This window comes from Passer montanus, unplaced genomic scaffold (assembly GCF_014805655.1).
Source record: "Passer montanus isolate IOZ18808 unplaced genomic scaffold, ASM1480565v1 scaffold9, whole genome shotgun sequence".
In the NCBI taxonomy this organism is placed as follows: domain Eukaryota; kingdom Metazoa; phylum Chordata; class Aves; order Passeriformes; family Passeridae; genus Passer; species Passer montanus.
In genome coordinates this window covers 3,362,316-3,384,982 of record NW_024374367.1, presented here as the reverse complement: position 1 = coordinate 3,384,982, position 22,667 = coordinate 3,362,316, and the positions used below count along the sequence as shown (strand labels likewise).

General features: G+C 42.3%; 2 protein-coding genes across 3 annotated transcripts in view; one reads left to right on the top strand and one right to left on the bottom strand.

Moving 5' to 3' along the window:
• Positions 1–22,080, top strand: TKT (transketolase). The gene is made up of 14 exons (XM_039733914.1): positions 1–288; positions 4,985–5,102; positions 6,400–6,513; positions 7,136–7,233; positions 8,846–9,037; positions 9,857–9,975; positions 10,875–11,068; positions 11,604–11,768; positions 12,397–12,553; positions 16,827–16,957; positions 17,986–18,069; positions 18,241–18,334; positions 19,926–20,048; positions 21,785–22,080. Exons 1-14 carry the CDS (start codon positions 182–184, stop codon positions 21,970–21,972), a joined length of 1,884 nt encoding a protein of 627 aa, XP_039589848.1. The 5' UTR covers positions 1–181; the 3' UTR covers positions 21,973–22,080.
• Positions 12,563–22,667, bottom strand: part of TMEM40 (transmembrane protein 40) — a 30,224-nt gene continuing 20,119 nt past the window's right edge. The window contains exons 16-17 of one of the 2 annotated variants that reach the window (XR_005630392.1): positions 13,256–13,632; positions 12,563–12,701 (exon numbers count right to left, since the gene is read on the bottom strand). The gene's annotated coding sequence lies outside the window, so the exon portion shown is untranslated. Of the gene's footprint in view, positions 13,633–22,667 lie in introns of both variants that reach the window. The other variant, XR_005630391.1, reaches the window with a different exon arrangement.

Here is a 22,667-nt window from a genome sequence, read left to right as displayed (position 1 = left end):
GGATGGAGGGAGCCGGCCGCTCCTCTCTCCGCCCCCTCGCTCCTCTCCCCTCCCCCGCGCTCCTCTCTCCGCCCCAGCGCTCGGCCCTGGTGAGCCGCGCCGCCGCTTCGCAAAGCCCGTGCTCAGACCAGCTCCAGCCGCCACCGCCCGAGAGCCGCCGCAGCCCTCCCGCGTCGCCCACATGGAGGATTACCACAAACCCGACCAGCAGACGCTGCAGGCGCTGAAGGACACGGCCAACCGGCTCCGCATCAGCTCCATCAAGGCCACGACCGCGGCCGGCTCCGGGTGAGTGAGGGAGGCGGGCGTGCAGCGACCCAGCCCCGGCCGCGCACCGGAGCCGCGCTCCCGCATCCCGGGGCTGCATCCGGCCTGGGGATGGGGCTGGGAGGGGCCGTGCGGGCTCCCGCTGCCCGGAGACGCTCCGGTGCCCCGGGGGCAGAGCCCCCGGTCCCGCGGTGCGGGGGTGCCGCGGGCCCGGCCGTGCCGCCCGCGGGAGCGCTGCGGCGGCGTGCGCGGGGATGGGAGCGGGCAGGGCCGGCCCCGCCGAGCCCCGGCACCCCCGGCGCTGATGGATGCGGAGCGGCACGTGTGGAAATGGCGGCCGGGGGCTCCGCGGGCAGAGCCCGCCCGGCCGGGCCACGTCGGTCGCCGGGGCCGGCGGCTGTTGTGACTGGGAGAGAGGCCGGGAATGCTATGTTGGGGCAGGACTGAAAACCAAAGAATTTGTGCCCGAGGCGCAAGCGGCTTCTTTTTCATTGCGTGCCCGTCAGTTGGAACTAATTCTGCACAGAATTTCAAGTGAGCCCAAGTGGGATTATCTGTGCAATGCCCGCGGTCTCCAATGGGCAGTTTATTCAGGCCTCTGGACAGGATTTAGTGTGGGCTCTGATGTGTGCAGATTCCAGGGTTATCCTTTCTTTGATCGTGCTTTACCTATGGAAAAAAAAATCTCTGCAAACAATCCGCTTTTAGTCATGCAAAATTAAAGCCATTTTTTCTGCTTGAAAAATATATCAATGCTTCTATATAAAGTGCGGGGCTTTTTTTTTTTTTTTTACACATATCCTGTCTTGTTGCAATTTCCTCCTTTGGCCCTCTTTGAAGCTAGTGCAGTGTCTTAAAAAATCTGAAGGAATCCTTCGGATGCTGAGGTTTGCGTGAAGAAGGGTGATGTGCAAAATATTATAAAGCTTCTTTGAATTGCCTTACAGTCCCCACCCTGTGCCTGGCATGAGCTGCCTCACATGGCTCTCGAAGCTGAACTTTACTCGCTCCGTTTGCAGGCAGCAAATGAAAGCGCTGCTGTTGTTCTTCCCGTGAAATGGGTGTTGGACGCGGGAAACCTCTCAGCAAGTCAGAGCAGTGCTGGTTTACAAATCTCTGTTGGGTGCAGTCTGGACAGACAAGTATGGGGTACCCAGCAACTGCCCTTTTAGTTCTTGATTTGTTTCTGTAGTGTACAGTACTACACAAGTGTGTGTGAATGTGTAAATTGAAAACTGTGCTTTGTAAAGCTTGGGCTTCTGCATTCAGCTTCCAGTAAGTATTTTAAGCAGGCCACAGGGATGCATGGTATCAGTTGTCTCATCAACAGATAAAATTATTTCTCTGTTTTGTCTGATGTGCTGTTAAAGAACAAGGATCATACTACAGCCTCTGTTTCTCTTCCTCAGTCCGTGAAATTCACCAGTAAAACCATTCTCACCATACTGATGAAGAAATAGTAAAAGCAGTTTTACTCAAGCTTTTCATTCCCTGGTTCATCTGTGCTACAATACTGAGTCCTTCTAGCACAAAGGCATTTCAGTAATCCCTCTGGTTTATTCTGCCTCTGGAGTTGTGTAGTCTGAAATTATTACACAACCTGATAACAAGCAGATTATGAAAGATGGGCTCTTAAGAGAAGATTCTGTTATAAGTAATATATTTTCTTAATAAGACTTGGTTGCCAAGATGATGGTGTAGTAATGTGCCCAAAAGACATTCAGTCTGTTGTGGAGTTAGGCAAAGCATGTACATTTCCAAAGCAGCTGTGCATTATGAATGTTTTCCAAAAACTGAGACAGTGTGCTTTGCTTAAATTGCTGGTGTTCACTGAGGATGGGAAAAGATGTTTGAATGCAAGTTAAGTTTAAATAGAAGCTTACAGTTAGTTAAAAATGTGAATTGTCATAATGGCTTTGACTTTGTGAAGGAAATGCATGTTTGTTAAAGGTGTAGCTTGTAAAAACCGAAGGAAATACTTGCAATAAAAGCACTTCAGAAAAAATAGGACCTGCCTACTACTTTCAAGGAAGTAATTTCTGTGAACTGTGGCAGGTATTGCAACACAAATGGTGGTGTGGTAGATATGTCACACCAGTTCTTGCAGTCTTCTTTTACCTTCTGTTAAAGAAAGTACTGTCTTTGCCTGGACAAGACCTAACTCAGTCTGATCCTGAAGTTGCTCAAACACATCACTTTGAGTATTTCATCAGCTGGAGTGGAAAAATTCAGTGAACTGGAAAAAAAAAATTTGTGTTCAAAATTACTTACGTGGGCAAAAAATTTGATTAGGTTAGTTATAAAGATTGAACATACTTGCTTTGGGGTGTGGAAGAGCTTTTTCTTTTGGATAAGTAGTGCACACATTCCCGTTGAAATGGGTAGAGTCTCTGCTATAGAAGATAATAAATTTCTCTAGTTTTGAAACAGTGTCTTTGCTTCCTAGGGCAGGATGGATACATTCTTAAAAGTGGAAGTTGCAAGAGTTTCTTAAGAGGCAGTTATGTTTCATAAGATGTGATGTGACCACTTGTTGCAGATAAATTTTTTTCAGTTTTTTTGGTTTTGACTCAGTGTTCCATTTTAGTTTTCCACTGCTATCCTTTGAAATGTGTGGACACATGAAGATGGAGCAAATATCAATTGATGCACAATAATAAAAAACCCCTACAAAACTAACTTGGAGCAATCATTTTACCCTTGTTTTGTGTGGATCCAGGATTTTGGTGTTCTAGTGTAGTTTGGGTTGGTCTCCTACTGAAGGACTGTATTTCAAAGTTAGGGTTTTTTTGTTATTTCTGATAGTAGAAATTCATTTAATTAACCTGTAGCTTTAACAAGATGTTTTTCCAATTTTCAGGTAATTCATTAAATGTTTCTACTTTTTTTTATTTCCACATGCTACCATTTTAGGTGGTTTAAAACTTTTTTAATCAAGACCAGGAGTTCATAGAAGTATGGTTAAGTATAAAGTTAATAAAATTAAAGGAATGAAAGCTTTAAACAAGCATGTAAGGCTTATTGATTAACTCAAATACATAAATATTTACTAATATGTTTGAACCATGGTTTAAAGCTAATTCTCTTGGTTCCCTGTGTGTGAGTACTTACTAAGGGATGGACACTAACCACAATTTGTATTCTGCTAGTGTTTTGCATGTTTTTATTCTCTTATTACAGTTGTGTTGGGGATGTTGGGTGGGAAGGTTTATTACTATCAAAAGAAAATATTCTGATTAAGGTTCTAGTGAAAGTGTTGTCTAATCCTAACATGCATGGTAAATATACATGTAGGAAACAAAAGTGACACTTTCATAGTCAGTTTGTCCTGTTTTACAAGTAGGATCAAATATTTGAAGAATAGCCTGCTAAAGATGAAAAGTAAATGTTGGCAGAAGAGAAAGTGAGAAGAAACTGCTTTTTCAACCTCCTCACTACTCATCATCCACTTTCCTGTACTTCAGTAGCAATGGCTGATGTCAAGAATTATGTTTACATCAGTAAAATCTGAAAAATGCTATTTTCCATACTCAATAAAGATTTTTAAAGAGTCTCCTTACCCTTTTAAGCTTTATGGAAAGTGAAAAGCCAAGGCTGGTACTCCCAAGTGGTCAAGTTGTGCCACCCATTCCAGGTGCATAAGAATTACAGTGATTATTATGTAAATTACAGTAATCTAGATCAATAAAAGTAATTCTGTGCCCTTCTATTGCACTTTGAATGAAATATATACCTTGTCATGGAATAACTCCAATTTGCTACTTGCATAACCTCTTCACCTAACTTTATATTCACTTGGTATTTTATGGCACAGTTGCCTGTGAAATGGGCAAGTTACAGTTGAGTATGAATTCATGCTGCTGTTATCCCAGACAATTCAATGGGAGAGACTGTACCAGACACTTGAAAATGTTTGATAAGCCAACTCACACAAGATTTCAAACTTATAAAGATGTAAATGTAGAAAATTATAGTTCCCCTCTTAGCCAAAGATTAAGCAATTCAGTATTTTACAACATGTATCTGGGTGTTTACTGGAGACAGTAAATTTCCATATCCAGTTTCAGTAGAAGATGAAAACAAGAATTGCTTTGTTTAATGTCCTCTTTAGAAATCAGAATTCTTACTCTGTCAGCTCTAATGTGGTACAATGAAATGGTTCCTAAGTTATACTATTATAAATGTTCCAGAACTCTCTGCAGAAGTTAATCTTGCATTACCAATCCCTGCATGTGCATCAGAGCCTGAACAACTCCTGATGCCATGCTTTTAATTTCACCACTCAGCGAGTGGCTCTAATTCTGTGGAAAGCTGTCCTTGTTTCCTCTGCATTGGTGTGAATTTCTGCCACCAGAAAATCAGTGGACTCTGATTTCAGGCTCAGGCTGACACAACCTGTGTCTGACTGTCCTGTGCTTCAGCCACCCCTTCAGGTGGTGGTCCTTGGCATGGAGAAGAAGGGAGACTTCTAAGAAACAAGTCCTTGAGCTGTCAGCAGGGTCTTGATTGAACATCCATATCAACCAGATCAGAGGCTCCCTTTGTGTCAAAGTATTTGATTGGCACTGGGGGAACAGCACAGGGGTGGGATATCAAACACTTCAGATTTGTGTATTTTAATGCTGAGGAGTTGGGGTCTGATGAAGTGGTATTTTAAAGATGCAATCCTGAGCAAACAATAACACAAATGGTAATTTTGGCTCTTCTTGACTTGTAGCCACCCTACATCATGTTGCAGTGCAGCAGAGATTATGTCTGTGCTGTTTTTCCATACCATGAGGTACAAAGTGCAAGACCCCAGAAACGCCAGCAACGACCGGTTTGTTCTTTCAAAGGTAAATAAATAATTACTGGTTTGCTGTCCCCTTACAGTCTGCTAGCAAAGAGCTGTCAGTCTGTAGATTTAATTGACTTGTGTTTACATACACTTACATCTGCAGAGAAGTCTGTTAGAAATATTTGAGAGCCTGGAATTTGTCTGCTTCAGAAAGAAAGAAGCTGGCTAAATTAAGTTGCAGCATAACTTAAAAAACAGTTTTAAAAGGGTCTTTGTAATGAGTCCTGATAAGTCTTAACTCCACTATGTTAAGTTGTTGTAATGTTAAATAATAAATATTTTCTATACAATCTATCAAGATGCAGTTGGCTTTTGTGCTCTTGTTAAATGCAGCCCTGCTGTTCTGCCTGCAGCCATGTCACAGTGGGCACTAATTCCTGCCAGCTTCTCAGGGAGCATTACATGAAACAGGGCAGGTTAGTGAGTATTTTGTAGTTTGCATTGCTACTGTGCCAGTATGGTACTAAAGTCACTGTTAAATCTGAAGCCACTGTGGGTCAGAAAACACTTAAACCCCAGTCTGTGCTGGCTGTTAGTGTTTCTGTCCCCTTTCACATCATGTCCTTGCAAATCATGGGGATATATTGTTCATATGACATAAAGGCAGGTATGGGGCCTTCAGAAAATGTAAAACATGGCAAATGAGGTAAAACATGGCAGGTGAAGTGCTCCAGTGATGCACATTCCATCTTTGAGTCAGAATTCCTCAAGTGGTGGCTTGCAGTAGTGCTGTGGAGCCCATGGTGAATGTCCTTGTGCTGGATGTAACTGTTGCCATTTCTGGTGGCCACTCTGAAAGAAGGAATTGAGTGAGAAGCAAGCAGTCAATGCTGAGGTGGTGAAGCACTGAGAGTCACTTCCTCGTGTTTACTTTAGCTCTCTAATTAATCAGTGTTTCTGTCCAGAGTAGCTAAATGGCTTCAAACCTCTGCATGCTCTTTTGACTCCTGATGACTCCAGGAGTGGAAGATGACTGCTCCACAAAGGTCTGAGTGTACAAAGCTTAAAACCTTGTCTGTTGTCACTCACTGCATTCAACCCTGAGTACATTCATATTGAAGGAAGCTCTAGTGAGATAACACTGCTCATCCTGCTGGGGTGCTGTAAGCAGGGGCGTGGGGAACTTGGAAACAAGCATCAGTGTGGATGTGTGCATTGTAAAACTGTTTAATAACTCCATGTCTTCTTGATGGGCACAAGAACCTGATTTCAGTGTCTCTCAGCTTTGTAGAGTTTGTCCTGATAGTTGGGAATGTGAAACTTGTGTTTTGTTTACAATTTCTGTTTCTCTCTAGGGTCACGCAGCACCAATTTTATATTCTGTTTGGGCAGAGGCTGGCTTTCTACAAGAAGGAGAATTACTGAACTTGAGGAAAATTGATTCTGTCCTAGAAGGACACCCAGTGCCAGTGAGTGCTCATAATCTTTGATACGAAAGGATGTTTCTGTGAAACAAGTGTATGTATTTCACAGCAATTTTGGTTGCCAGCTGTTCAGTACAAGAAAGATAAAGACTTTTAAGGATGATGGCATTTATGGCTTCACAATTGAATTTGAACTGTATTTGAATGAGCATGTAGAAATTACCTTTATTGTTGTAGTAAAGTTCCCCTACAGCCCTGCATGACAGTATTTTCCATTTCATAAATGTTTAGTTAAAGTTCCATCCAAGCTTCAGTTGCCCTTTAAGCAGCTTTGAGGTATTTCAAGAGTTTACACCCAGTTTGGCCACCTTATTGGTCTTTCCATTCCCAGCCAGTTGTTTCAATTGATTCTTTTTTACACAAAATCATCAATTCTTAACTGTTGCCATCCGAAGCATAGCTGAGAAATTCCCTTCCCTCTGAGAGGGCCCAGTTAGCTTGTGACAGTCATCATGAAAGAAATCTGCATTGCAGGGAAATAAGGGGTTCAAGATTTAGAGGGACTTGCACATTGTTATGGCTGAGAAGCTGCATTTTATATGTTGAACCATCTTCTAGCACTGGAAATTTGATAACTATAAAATAATTGTTGCCTTTTTATTCTCAGAGACAAGCCTTCACTGATGTGGCTACTGGATCCCTTGGGCAGGGTCTTGGTGCTGCTTGTGGAATGGCATACACTGGCAAATTCTTTGACAGAGCCAGGTAATTCCATTTTCATACTTCATGGTTACAGGCATTCAATGGGAAAATTTTGTTAAATTGGATGGATAGATAAATTCATTCTCCTTTATTCAATCCCAAGTCTGATTTCAAATTCAGGTTTTAAAGGATAGATAGTTACAAAGCTGTTGCCAGTGAAACTACCAAAGGTTTAAAGATTAGCAACAATTAGTGCATATGTGTGTTTCTTTTGTAACCTGACAGCATTGCAAGCTGATGTTCCTGAACAGAGAAGACAGGGAGTTGTTGGAGGAGCCTCTAACTTCCAGAGAGTAACTGATATCCATTTTGAGACTGGATTGTCCCTTTAGAAGGAAAGTGCAAGCTGGAGAGGTCTGTTCAAAGTCAGATGACAAATAATGGAGAACGTTGGATAAGGAACCATTATGGTCAATAATAGCACAATTGAATCATAAAGTAGGGCTCCAAAATGTTATCAGAAAGGCACTCAGCTCCACAGAGACAAAAATGACTGCTCCTGCCATTGGTTCTGTGCACAAGAAAAGATGTCTAAAGGCAAATCTGTATGTGGAGCAAAATAGCCTGATGTGGTTGATATATTTTATTTGACAGTTCTAGTACATCCAAACATAGGCTGCCCAGTTAATGTGTCCTACACTTCACTAGCTTGAAATCATTTCTGTGAAAGATGACTTGCTGATTTTAATTGAGTTTAGCAGATGCTACGTGTGGAAAAAATCTAACTAGTGCTTACATGACAAAAGGAAAAGGTGGTCTTGCGTGCAGCACTGGGGAGCAGCTTAAGTGCAAGGAGTTCACATTTAGCTGAAGGCAGGTAGGAATCAGATTCAAAAGTCTCTTATAGCTTCATGTTGACTAAAAAAAATCACTGACAGCCATCTCAATTATTTTGTTTTAAAATTATATATTTGAAGAATAATTTACTTTTTTTTTTTTTTCATTTTAGTAGGTAATAAACATTTACAAAGTTTTGTTGTCCAGAAGAAGAGTGGTAGTAAAAGACAAATGCTGTGGCTGAATTTGGCAGAGATGAGGCAGTACTCCTGCTAACTGAGTTTTACCTAAATAAAGGGCTTCAGTAGCTGGAGAAATAGTCTACAAAGTCATATAATGTTGGTTATCTTTTTACTGAACTCTGAATTTGTTATGCGGTGTGCTTTAATCCATAGCTGAGTTCATCCACAATTTAGAGTTTCCTGACATTAATTCCTGTTGTTGTCCTTGCAGAGGGTATATGGGAGGAAGGAGGAAGCAGAGGTAACTGTCCCTGCATTGTTCAGGATCTTGCTGAGTCACAGTGACAGTGTTCAATGGGCTTGTTCAGTCAAGCCTTGCAGTGGGAGGCTTAAGACTTGATTTTTTTGAGACAAAGGTTTGGAAAGGAGTGCAGTATTTCTCATCTTATTTTTCTAACGTGCAACGGCTCATAACTATTTTAATTTGATTTGTCTAAGGTTACGTAACTTTAGCTGAGGTGAATGCATTGAACAATGGGAAGTGAGTTTGGGATAGAAAAATGAAGTGAATTCTTATTATGAATTATTGGAGGAGTTTTGATTTAATAGTGCTTACACATCAAACCTAATTTATTTTCATTTTTAATTTCTTCTAGCTATCGAGTGTACTGTCTGCTTGGAGATGGAGAGTTATCTGAAGGCTCTGTTTGGGAGGCAATGGCCTTTGCTGGCTTTTACAAGCTTGATAATCTTGTTGCTATATTTGATATTAATCGTCTTGGACAAAGTGACCCTGCTCCTCTGCAGCATCACGTTGAAATCTACCAGAAACGCTGCGAGGCCTTTGGGTATGTGAGTGGGAGAAGCTCAGGATAATCTCTCATTTGAAAATGTATGTTCTATTTGCTTCTCAGACTTGTTCAAAGGAGCTTTCAGCTCTAAATGATTCCATCAGCAAGGAAGATGGTCTTTCATAATGCCTGATATTGGTCAACTTTATGGCTGCAGCAGGAATATTGAAAGTTTTTCAATAATTTGTTGGCAAAATTTGTTGGTTTTGAGGAAAAATAAGGGCTGCTTGCACAGATAAATCTGTTAGGGGTCTTAAAACTGTTTTTAACACATCAAATTCAGACTTTGTAACTGTGACCACATGTCCTATTATAGCAAGTGGATCAGAAAAAAACAGCATGGAAAGTTAGAGGATTCTTTGTGTGTTGGCTTTCATTTAGTTTCATATTTCTGTGCAGATGCAAAGTCCATGCTAAAAAAATGTCAGATACAATAGAAACCAAATTATGCCTGAGTGTTTTGGGGTTTTTTAATCAACGTCTATTGTCAGTTTTCATCTCATTTCTAGATGTTTGATTTGCTCTTGTGGTTAAAAATGGCCATTATGTTTGAAGAAATGTAGGATAACTTAGTTATCTGTGAATTTTGCTCATAGTTGTTGATTCCCCTGTGACTCATTTTGCATTATAAAAAAGCAGCTGTGCTATTTTTTATGGTCTCAAATAAATGCTAGTTCGTGTTTCTGGTATACTTTGGATCTCTTAAAAAGACACTGCACTGGAATGAAGTTAGTATTTGTTATTGTTATTGCTGACTACCAGAGAGTGTCACATGCTAAAACCCTTTAGAAACAGTTGATCTGTTTGTGTTCTTAGCTGGCATGCCATCATCGTGGATGGACACAGTGTGGAGGAGCTTTGCAAAGCCTTTGGCCAGGCCAAACATCAGCCAACAGCCATCATTGCAAAGACTTTTAAAGGCAGAGGCATATCAGGTAATAAAACAATTCTTGCTTTGCATACACACATAAATAGGATGTACACCTAGTGCTGCAGTGCAGGTACTTGCACATCTGAGCAACAGCATGCAGAAGGTCTTTGACCCTCTGCACCTCTCAGCAACATTATTGCTGAGAATTTGGTTTGGTCCTGTCAAGTGAGATGTGTGCCAGCTATGCAGTGTTCTGTCCATGGGATGGAGCAAATGCACACTCAGTGTGTCAAGGGTTGCCATGATTCCCTTTAGCCACAGCTTTTAGCAGCACTCTGAGCTTGCCTTTCTGACCAGATAAATATTAATAACAGCAGTGAATATCTTCATTCCTTTTCATTGAGTAAGCAAGCAAAGGTCATTATTTGCAGTGACTGAAGGAAAAGCAGTATATCAGGCAGAGAGGTGACTTGGCTGTTAGTGCTAGGTGCACAGATAAGAGTCATCAGAAGCTATTAAAATAAAGCTGTAAAATATCAGATCTTGTTTGAATTGGACACCTTGGTTAACTGTTGTTTCAAACTTATCTGAGTTTGTTTAAATAGAACTGTTGAAATTTCATGGGAAATATTCACATTGATTTACTGGTTGCTTCCTGCCACACTTGGAACCACACACTGTCTGTTATGGGCAAATTTACAAATAATTTCAGTAGAAGGTGCTGGGATTTTGTCACAAGTTTGGAATATATGTAATTTGATTATGTAAAATTCCTCCTATTTGTTTAAATATGTTTGTCTTAACGCAGTTGAATACTACTGTAATTGTTCAAGGAATTTCTTCCTTGGAAGAAAATACTGGACTGTCATACTCCACTGCACTTTCATCTGGGTAAAATCTGAAGATAAAAACCTAAATTGTTTTTATACTTTTCTTACTTGTAATGTGACTTTAAATACACAGGTGTTGAAGATAAGGAAAGCTGGCATGGAAAGCCCCTTCCAAAAAATATGGCTGAACAGGTCATTCAGGAAATAGATGACAGAATCCAGAACAAGAAAAAGCTTTCTCCAGCCCTTCCAGAAGAAGATGCACCTATAGTAAATATTAGAAACATTAAGATGCCATCTCCACCAACTTACAAAGTGGGAGAAAAGGTATCCCCTTCTTTTTCACTGATGGTCAGACATTTCAAAGTGTGAGACTGTTTAACAGGATGGCAGGAGTTTTTGTGTTATGCCTTGCTCCATTTGCAACTACCCACCTCTTCTCAGTAGGCAGACACCTATTTCTGTGGTGTGACACAGTCAACTTGCTGGGTATCGAAAGGGTATATAAATATATTAAAATATGGAGATTCAAATCACCCTTCTTCATTTCATGATCATTATCAATTTTCTAAACTACTTTATGTGCCTTTGAAATTGAAGAAACTCCTTGAGGTTCAGTGAATTTCCAGGATTGGAAAAGCAAGGCTTTAAACATTTCCTAGCCAGATTGGTGGGGAGTTGCCAATTTCAGCAACGATGCATTTTCTAATGCTTCGTTATGGGTTTGTTTGCTCTTCTGTGTGTCACCATTCTCCTATGTACTTTTGATACTGCTATCTTTTGAAAGCAATAAAACAGGAACAAAAAAAAGCCTCTAGAAAGCAGCAAGTTACAGCAGCCCTGGTGTGTTTTCCTTTTGCAGTGGGCCACCCGCAAGGCTTACGGGGTTGCGCTTGCAAAGCTGGGCCACGCCAACGATCGAGTGGTTGCTCTGGATGGCGACACAAAGAACTCCACCTTCTCAGAGCTCTTCAAGAAGGAACATCCCAGTCGCTACATCGAGTGCTACATTGCTGAGCAGAACATGGTAACTGCTCCCTTGGGTTTATTGAAAGATTAGTATGATCCTTCAGTGTGAGTGCCCTTACTGAGTCCCCTTACAGTGGACGTCTAATACTTGTTTTTCATATAAATGTGTGGTAACTGTAGCAAAAACCAATTTGGCAACCTTGTTCTAATTTCCATTTTGCTAAAGAAGGGTCTTTTAACAAATAACCCGTCCAAATAACACAGGTAAATCCATTCCCTCTTACTAATGATGATTTTTGTCTTCTGGAGATAGCAAGACCATGTCCATTGGACTGAGAACATAAGCCTTTGAACCAGGAGAAGAAAGAGAGGGATAAGTCTTAAAAATCTTTGAATGGCTGCTTTAAGCAGATAAAGAAAAGAAGCTGCCAGTAAGAGTCAACAATGACAGCTAGCAGTTGAAGCATGGAGCAGAGGAGATGCAGGAGAATAGATACTGGGAGGGTGAGTTGCCTCCTTTCCTTTCTGGAAATGCCAGCAATTAGAAAACAGGACTAAACAAAGATTTTTAGTCTGCGCTGAGAGCTTCTTGCTAAATTTTTAGGGCAAGAAGTCCCACAGATGATGTCCTGGAAACCACTGATAAATGAGGAATTCACTGTTCTTATCCAATGTCCCTCTTTCAGGTGAGCATTGCAGTTGGTTGTGCCACTCGTGACAGGACCGTTGCTTTTGCCAGCACCTTTGCCACCTTCTTCTCGCGGGCGTTCGACCAGATCCGCATGGCTGCCATCTCCGACAGCAACATCAACCTCTGCGGCTCCCACTGCGGCGTCTCCATCGGTAAGGGCACCCGCGGCGTCCCAGCAGCACTCCCCATCCTCTCAGAGAGGGGTGTCTGGCAGCCACATGGATCCTGCTCTGTGGAGGCAAGCTGTGCTGTAGCTGGGCTGGTGTAACAGTGGCAGCAGTCATATTTGCAAGTCCACTTCTGTTGGGTTTAGAAAGAATGAGAAAAATTTCAAGCTGTCATCGGCTTGTTTTTCCTCTTTGGCCTGATGAAAATAGGACTTTTCCCTACAAGCTTTCCTACTGTACAAGTAAAGACTGATATAAAGGGATTGGACTGAAACTGAGAGGTTCGGGTTCCATTTCATCTTTGCAGTTGATGAAAAAAGAGAGAATATTCTCTCTGTGGAGAGAATAATCATGTGCTTACTGTGCTGTTTCCCATTCTCTTAAATGAGAAACTAATGATACTCTTCTTGCACAGATGCTTTTGTCCATCAATCTCAAAAACACTTTAGAGAACACACATTTGAAATAACTACTTCAACTTATCCCAGTATTTTTCACTACTGAAATTGTTAATATGGTCATTAAAAAAATCCAAAATCTCTTACATACAAATGAAACAGGAACTGTGAAGCTCTAACATAATTCAGAAAATGAATAATAGAAAGTTTTGGTTGGAAAGATCTTAAAGGTCATCTCTTTCCAACATCTGCCAGTAGACCAGGTTGCTCAAAGTGAGGCAGGACTTACCCTTGGCTGTCTTGAATCACCTCCTCTTCCCCATGTGCCTTAGTACAGCTTCTGGGAGGATCTGTTCCAGGATCTTCCCAGGCATAGAGTGATAGTTGGTAGTTCCCAGCATTCTCTCTTTTCCCCTTTTTAAAACTGGGTGCAGTGTTTCCCTTTTTCCAGCCAGTGGGGACTCCACCTGGTGCTGCTGTGACTTTTCATGGGGAGTGTCTTGGCAGCTTCCTCAGCCAATTCCCTCAGGACTCTGGGATGCATCTGGTCAGCTCCCATGGACTCTTGTGTGTTGGAGTTCCTCAGGAGGTCACGAGCCTGATCTATTGGGCTTTAATCTCAGCTGGACACCAAGTGCCACCCAGCCACTCACACACTCCCTGTCCCTGCAATGGGATTGGGAGGAGAATCAGAAAAAAACTTGTAAATTAACTACTACTAATAATAATACTTGTAATTATAAATATAAACTCAAAAAAACAAGCACAATACAATTTCTCAACACCCACTGACCAATGCCCAGCCTGTCCCTGAGCTGTGCTCAGCCCCTTCCAGCCAACCTCCCCCCAGGTTTGTATGCTGAGCATGGCATTCTGTGGTATGGAATGTCCTTGTGGCCAGCTTGGGCCAGCTGTCTGGGCCATGGTCCCTCCCAGCTTTTTGTCCATCTCCTCACTGGCAGAGGACGAGGACACTGAAACATCCTTGATTTAGGATAACACCACAAAGCAACAACCAAAACATTGGTGTGTTATCAACAGCATTCTCATCCTAAATCCAAAACACTCCACTGTACCAGCTAAGAAAAAAAATGAACTATCCCAGCCAAACCCAGGATGTCTTACAGCAGAAGGGACTTTGCTTGTCCAGGCCCTGTCCTGCAGTCCATCCACCTGAGAGGTGTGGGAAAAGGGTTTGCAGTGGAGACCAAGGCAGCAGAGCCAGCACATCCCGGTCCAGCTGGCTGAGGGCCCTCAGCAGCAGAGCATTCTCTGGTCTTGCCTCCCCACTGTAACTGTTTGGAACACATCAGTCATAGTGGGTTGGCTTTGGTTTGAAGGAGGAAGAGGATTTTATTTTTTACATGACCCATGAAAACAGGAACAGACTTGCATACCAAGAAGAAAAATGCAAGTAGACATTCATGCTTGAAAAACTAGTAGGTATTTTTAGGGAAAGTGAAAGAGAGAGAGAGAGCTGACAGGGGTAGTAAATTGAGGTTCACTGCATACATCAGTTTTTCAGTTGATTTAATGTTTTGGATTTTTTTTCATTTAAAACAAAATAGTTAATTTGTATCAGATTATGGCCTTTGTGTGTAATTAAGGAGAAATTCTATTACAAGCCTCTTATTAAAATCAGTCCTTCCACCTTCAGACTTTTAGCAAGCACGGTGTTGATGTAAAAGCTGATTTAGGAAGATAAATCTCTTTTGGGTTACCCGAATTGTCTCCTAGAACTACACTTCCAAGTTTCAATTTTCAGCACATGAAATGTTCTGCTGGGAGCTGTGACTGTGAAGTGCAGACTTGGATTTATAAAGTTGTTTGAGGTACAAATCTCATTCAAGCCTCAACTTGATTTTCCATAAAGAATTTCAACCCAAAGTTTTGCAACTTTATATAAAGAGTTATAAAGAAAGTTATTCATAGAAATCCTTAAGCAGTTAAAAAATTCAATTTTAAATGAAAGGGTATGAAGCATACTTATATAAAGAGTTATAAAGAAAGTTATTCATAGAAATCCTTAAGCAGTTAAAAAATTCAATTTTAAATGAAAGGGTATGAATGAAGCAAACTTCCTGTTAGAACTTTGGGCCTGCATGGGGATCCAAATCTGCATGGAATTCGATCCAATCTGGATCTGTGGTGAAAATTGAAGTTTCATGTATGCAGTTCTAGGCAGACCTGGACTTCTGCTGCACTGAAATTTGAACCACCAAATTTATGAGAAATAGCTATCACAATGACCTTCTGGACTTGTACAAGTTCACTCCTAGACCAATAGGTGCTGATGGACCAAAACATTAAATAAGTTTTAAGGTCATAAAGAATAACAGAAAAATCTGTATTTTTCAAACTGAACATATAGGAAAAAAATTGTAGTGTACACGTGTCAGGAATAGAAATATCAATTGTTTAGACTGTTTTATATCCAGGACATATTAAGTATTTACTTATTTTATTAAGCTATCAATGTAGGTTTTGCAGATGTAATTGAGAATTATACTCTTATTTGATCTGTGATATTCCAAAACCATATAAACTGAGATTTTCATAAAGAGTTGGGGCCAGACTCAACTTAGTGCTAGTTTGTAAGTTACTTTAAATTGAATTGAGGAGCTTTGAATGTTGGTGGTATTGGCACCACCATAGCAAAAGCAGGACAAACATGAGTAACTCTCTACCTTTGATAAGATTCAGGATATTAAAATTATCACCTGATAATTTTATTCTTCATAATTTCATTTTCCTTCTATGCCTTCATTGTGTGAGTGCATTTTAGGAAAAGAAAATGCCCACTGGATCCCTCTCATTCAGAGCACACACATTTAGAAACTGCAATGTTGAGAGGGTTTCTTCATGTCATGAGAGGCGAGAGACTTCCTTTTCCTGGTCTGTGCTTACTTTATTAGTAATGTGCAGTGGCAGAGTTCAATGATTGATCTCTTTAACATGTTTAAAGTTCTTCAGAATTTTGTGCTGCTCTTAGGAAAATATTCTCCTCCTTCCTCGTGAACTCGTCCTTCTTGAATAACAGGTAGCGGGTGCATGTGGGAAGGCTCCTAGCCCTGCTGCTGCAGGCTGTGACATGAGTGGCTCCAGAGCTGTGTGCATGGCTGCTTTGGAGCAGTGCCATTCCCAAAGCTCCGTTACATAACGTCACTGGGGTGGGGGTGTTGTGGTGGTTGTTGCTTTAACCATGGAAAATCCTGGCACCCAGCACGTGTCCTTTTCATAGATCTGCGGTTTGTGCCATGAGGCGCTTGAGTTGTTCAATTAACAACACAGATGCCCTATTGCTCCTTAAAAGACTGTTTTCCAGCATTAAAAAATACATACATACCCTTCATTTAATCTTGAAATCAGCCTAAGAATTTGAGAGTAGTTGTACCAATTGCACTCTCCATTTCTGATGGGACACATGCAATTCTCCTTTCACATTTCCAGCAGTTTAAATCTGGAGGAACATTTATTGACAAGTATAAATTTTTTCTCAGCACATGTAAATCCAAAAATGTTCAGATATCTTGTGAGCCTCTTTCTGTATCTGTGCCCTTCCTATTTGGTTGTATTCCTTTTGTGTTGTTTTATTGTTATACTTTATTTCCTATTTTTTCTTTTTAATCCCAGTTCTCTTTCTTTTTAGTCTCTTTCTATCCTTATTTACTGTTTAGATGGTTCCAAGTTTAAGGAGAAGATGATTCTTTTCTCAAGCAGGTAGACTTGCATGTCGTGTGTATGCCTGATTTTATCCTTTTCTCCTTTTTTGCCTGGTTTATGTTGAACCTCACTTCTGTATTGAGTGATTGTCAAAAATGTGCACTTGCTCTTTTGTAACCTTTCTTTAATTCTTTCAGGTGAGGATGGGCCATCTCAGATGGGGCTGGAGGATCTGTGCATGTTCCGGGCTATTCCCAACTCCACTGTGTTTTACCCCAGTGATGCTGTAGCCACTGAAAAAGCAGTGGAAATAGCTGCCAACACCAAGGTTTGCATCATAGTATTTCTGAGCCACAGAATAAGTCTGTCTTTTGTACTACTCTTGTTGCTTCTGGCATGTTTCTTGCATGTCTCTACCCACGTAAATTCTTCCCGAGGCTCCAGTGGGGCAGTGGGATGTTTTCTTTTCAAGGAAAGGTTGCAGACATTCTGTCCAGGCTAGTGCAGAATGAACAATCTTGAATGCTGTGGGCCAGATTTGGGGAGATGTAAATGCTTACACAAGTGCAGAATCTATATTGAATTAAAGTGTAGGTCTTCAGCAAACCTAAAAGTGCTCTCCTTATCTCTGGGGTCAAACTTGAAGCTGGATACAGAAAGATAAATCTCTGTATTGAGGATTTTGATCATCTCCTTGATCAGTATTTTCCTTGGCTGCCATACCAGTTTTGCTTGAGAAAGGAGCAAATGATCTGAAAAAATTCAATCTTACTACTACAGGTTTTCAGTGAAGGAATGTGGAAATTTGGTGTGCAACAAATATGATGAGTGGTTTGTGGAAAAAAAAAAGATGGGCGATGGGGAAAGGAGTGGGAAGAAGAGATTAAAGTACAAGTTTGCTACTTCTTCTGGAAAGGCATCTCAACTTTAACTGATGGAAAGCCTTATTCCTTGCTTCCAGCCCAGCATTCTTCTCTAACTTAAAACTGACAGACTAAAAGTTGCACATGTATGGTAAGGTTCTAAGAGTCTAATTAACTCAAGTAGGATTCTCCATTTGCACAAGAGAACAAAAGAGAGATAAGTATCTTGGAATGAGAGAGGAAATTGTAAGTTATCAGTGTGCTTTAAGAGGAGGTGAAGTGTTTTGTACTGTTTGAAGCAGCCAGCTGCCACAAAGGACTAATGGGAATTGGTGGGGCAGAGTTTACTTATAGGAACCAGAGGCAACATAGGAGAGTGAATATCAGACAAATAGAAGAAGTCATCTTGCTGTATTTTTTTATAGGATTTATCAACTAGAAAGTCAACACTTTTCTGTTTTCCTAACTTCTAACATGTTCACCTTGGAAACAGGGCATTTGTTTCATCAGAACCAGTCGTCCTGAAAACCCTGTCATTTACAACAACAATGAGGACTTCCATATTGGACAGGCAAAGGTAAATACTGCACAGATAAACAGAATCAGAAAAATATGCAGTGTTCCTTTTGTAAAAGCCCTTTTCCCTCTAAAGTGTTGCAAAGATTTGATCTTTTCATTAAAATCTCTAGAAATGTAAAAAAGCCAGTAAGATTAAGTGTTAAAAACACATGGACATGTTTTCTTGCAGGTGGTTTTGAAGAGTAAGGATGACCAAGTGACTGTGATTGGAGCAGGAGTCACTCTGCACGAAGCACTGGCTGCAGCAGAGCAGCTGAGAAAAGGTGGGGCTTTTTTCCTTTTTGTCATGTAACACAGAAAAAAATCAATACCAGTCAGTCTAGCTGCTCACCCTTTGTACTGGTAAACATGAATGACACTGTTCAGACAGCTAGTCAGGCACCTGTTAGCTGAAACAGTACAACACAGCATGCAGCTGCCAGTCTTGCCTAATGGAGGAGGTTTAGTTGGCTTAGCAGCATTAGTAGCCATGAAAATTGACAACAGATCACATCAGGGTCTCCTTAGAATTGCTGATCTGTGGTAGTGCCCTGTGGGCAGAGACTTGGGGACACTGTGTGAGAAGCAGGAGTGGCACCTGGCCTGGTACAGTACAATGGGATGGAAACAGGCTGGGACCAGGTCCCAAACCACAGCTTGTAACCTGTGTGTGCCCATGGCACCTGGCCATGGGTTGGGCTCACTGCTGACCTGGGTTCCTTTGGATGCAGCAACTCTGAACCAGTGTGGGAGGGGCACAAATCTATGGCAGTGCTCAAGTCACTGACATCTCACAGCAGTGGTAACCCTTCAATGAAACAAGAGAAAAATACCATCAAAAACCCAGCTGTGAGTCAGGAGCCTCTCCCCAGGAAGAGATTACAAATAGCAGGAGATAATACAGTGATGCTGCCTGTGGCTTTTGGGCAGCTTTGTGTGCAGCCTCTGGGTGCACTGGTACTTTGTCATGGCCTCGAGTCACCAGGCTTAGGACATTATGAAAGTTGTATTTTCAGAACCATTTTTATTTTTCTACACTTAACGTGCTTTACAATGCTCTGCTGATCTTGAAGTCTATGTAATCACCTCTGAAAAGATAATCCCACAGTGCAGAGGCAGGGTCTAATACCCAAAATGTATTGGCCACTAAAGAGCCTTCAGTCACAAAATGACAATAGGGCCTCTTCATGTGTAGGAGTCAGCCCAGTGTTCAGCCAGCCAGGATCAGAGACACCCTCACATAATTGCTATTCTTTATAAACAATTGCCATTTGTGTGCAGCTCTAATGAGCCATTGGGCCTGCCTTATGAGGGCAGGGCAGATCTGGGTTTGGTGCCAACCATCCTTAAGGGTGCCCTGGTAGGGCTGGGCAGCTCAGATAGGCACACCTGAGAGGTGGCAGCCTGAAGTGGAGAAAGAATTCAGAATGCCTACACACCAAAGAATTGGGTGGAAATTGCACTTGGCTTGACAATAAAGGTAAAATAAAGGTCTGGGAAAAAAAATACAATTGACAGCCTGAGTAAGGAGGATTTCTCTGGTGACTGGATTCTCTCTTACCTGTGGAAAGCCAGTTAGATTACTTTTTTACTGATGGGTGCTCCTGGTCACCTTGAATCCCTCATCCAAGCCTCCTCCACCATGTCTGTGAATAAATGGATATCACTATTCCACAAGGTGCATGGAGAAAGAATACATGTAGAAATTAGGGCTGGCTGGGTTCTGTGCTAGATGAGCCATAGGTACAGGTACCTGGGAGCTCATGTGGGCAGTTCTCATAATGGTCTAGGAGATCACAGCCATTGCCTGTACCGCTGGCATTGTCTTGCATGTTGCAATTCATTGTTACAAATAATTTTCATTTATTTATGCAGAGAAGATCTACATCCGTGTGATTGATCCCTTCACTATAAAGCCCCTGGATAAGAAGACAATACTTGAAAGCGCAAGAGCAACCAAGGGCAGAATCATCACTGTTGAGGACCATTACCATGAAGGTGAGGAGGGACTGGGAGGTCACAGCTCTCAGAGGCTGGCAGCTCCCAGCTTCTGACCTGACAGAGGAGTATGAGACCTGGTGCTGTCATTCCATGAAAGCAAAAGAAAGATTTCAGGTTTTTTTGGTGCTGTTAGGATTACAAAGTGACAGGAGAGTTGAAAGGTTCCAAAGACTTAAGGGGTAATCAGGGCTGCCTTTCTGATTAACTTGGCCCTGTGTGCCCTTTGTGTGTTTGGTCCAAATGAAGTCTGGATTCATTTGTGCCCAGTGAAGTTGTAAATTCCTGCTGTGTTGCAGGGGCTCTGCTCAGAGTGTGCTCTGAAAGGCTGTACAGCAGCTTCTCTGCAGGTGTGAAATTGCAAGAGATCATTGCTGTGCAGGTTTAGGTATTCCATGTGTCTAAAAGCTTGGCTCCAGATTGCTTGAAATCAGATGGTTTGGGAAGTTTCCACAGTTTTTCCACAGTTACTCTGGGATTTTTCCCAGAGTTTTTTTCTGTTTTTCCCAGTTACTCTGTGATAAATTCCTCCCTTTTTCTTCTCCACCACCATATATATCTACTAACAGAAATTAGTAGATGTAGTTATGAGAACATTATCTTAATTTAAGGTGAGCATCACTCTTGCCAGGTACCTGAAGTGAGCTGGTTCTACCCCAAGTGCTGGATACACCATGTTTTGTCCCAGACTACGGATGTGATAGATCCCTGAACCTCAGTGTTCAGTAGCTCAGTGTTCAGCTCTAGACAAGTATTTTACTGCAGGTTTGCAAGACTGCAGAGTGTTAACTGTGAGGTGCTGAACAGGAGCTTTGTGCTGGCACAGTGCTCTGTGCTGCAGGCAGGGCAGGTGTCTGTGCTTGCAGGCCCCATCACTGAGCTCACCAGCTGCATCCACAGAGGTACATCTGGCTGCAGGCTCAGTTTGGTTAAATCCCACCACGCCTGGAGCTGTGGGCAGCCCTGTGATCCTGGATACATTCTCTGAAGGGTTGCACTTTTACCAGGTCTCACAGCACAGGCTTTTGACACAAGTCCTGTTTTCTTCTTCCCTAGTACTTCTGCTTCCAGTGTCTCTCCTGCCTCCATGCAGTTCCCCTTGCATCCTTGGGCGCTGTGACTGATAGTGAGTCAGAGCTGAGCTCTGAGCAAAGGTTGTGAATACATTACATAACCAGAGAGGTGCCCAGCAGCACGTACAGGCACTGTGAAAAGATGGAGCTCTGAACTGCTGCTGAGATTGGTTAGAATTTCAGCACGTTAAGTACACTTGTAAATGCTCTTCAGTCAAAGTGTATTTTTAAACCTGGTTCCTGGTGGCTGATGCTGAGGTGGTGAGAGCTTGCTGACAGTCCTGTGCCCTTGAGAGGCAGGTGTGTCCTGCTGCTTACGGCTGAGTACTTCAGAAATGGCCGCCTGCTTGTCCTCAGAATGCCTTTGACACAGGACAGGGTTTTCAGTTCGCAGCTGGCCCACTCAGACGCGTGTGATTGGTGCTTTCCTGAAGCTGGAAATGGAGGCTGTAGGCTGCAGGCCCCACACACACAGTGTGGAGGTTCCTGCTGGGACGCTCCGTCAGTGCCTGTGCGTTTGACACAGGACAGGGTTTTCAGTTCGCAGCTGGCCCACTCAGACGTGTGTGATTGTGTTTTCCTGAGGCTGGGAATGGAGGCTGTAGGCCCCACATACAGTGTGGATGTTCCTGCTGCGTCAGTGCCTGTGCACTCTCTCCACAGGTGGCATTGGCGAAGCCGTGTGTGCTGCTGTGGTGGGCGAGCCCGGTGTCACCGTCACTCGCCTGGCTGTGTCCCACGTGCCCCGCAGCGGGAAGCCAGCTGAGCTGCTGAAGATGTTTGGCATTGACAAGGATGCCATCATGCAGGCAGTGAGGGCAGCCATGTCCAAGTCCAGGAACGCGGAGTAGATCGGAGCGTCTCATGCTGTGTAACGGAAGAGCTGCGTTTGGAGAGGTTAAGGCAGGCAAAGGTGCTTCATGTAGAGAGTTCTAATAAAAATACCAGCTTAAAAAATCTTCTGGGTTTAATCTCTTCTTTTCTCTGTGGGGTTTGGTGTTGGGGGGTAATACCTGCAGCCCCTCCTGTCTGCCTTGCCCCCAGCCATTTAAAACCAAGACAAGGAGGAAGTACCCAATGTGCAGGGTGATGCCAAAGTGGAATGAGATGTTCCAGGTCCTGGGAAACCAACAGGGAGGTGAGGCCCAGCAGAGCCCTGGGCTGCATTGTAGTGCAGACAGCAAAAGTGAAGGAAAAAAAGTTGGAACTCTTCATAGGAACTTGTAGTTTTGAGTGCTTGGCTGATGCTACAGCAAGGGTGATGCTGAGAAGGACTAAAGGATCTGGAAGAAGAGCAGGAAATTCCCAGGTACTCAAGAGGATGCAGCTCGATGTGTAAGTTGCTTTTTTGTTGAGAACTGACTTTTCTCATGGGACCTGCTCTAAGTGGCTCAGCTGTTCATGTCACATGGTGGGATGCACTTGGTGACTTTTTAAATGTTTTGCTGTTTTTAAATGTTTTGCTTATAAGCAGTTTCTGTTAAAATTAAAAATTTATGTTTACTGCAGAGTACCAAATTTAAAACATTAAGTATTGAAACATGTT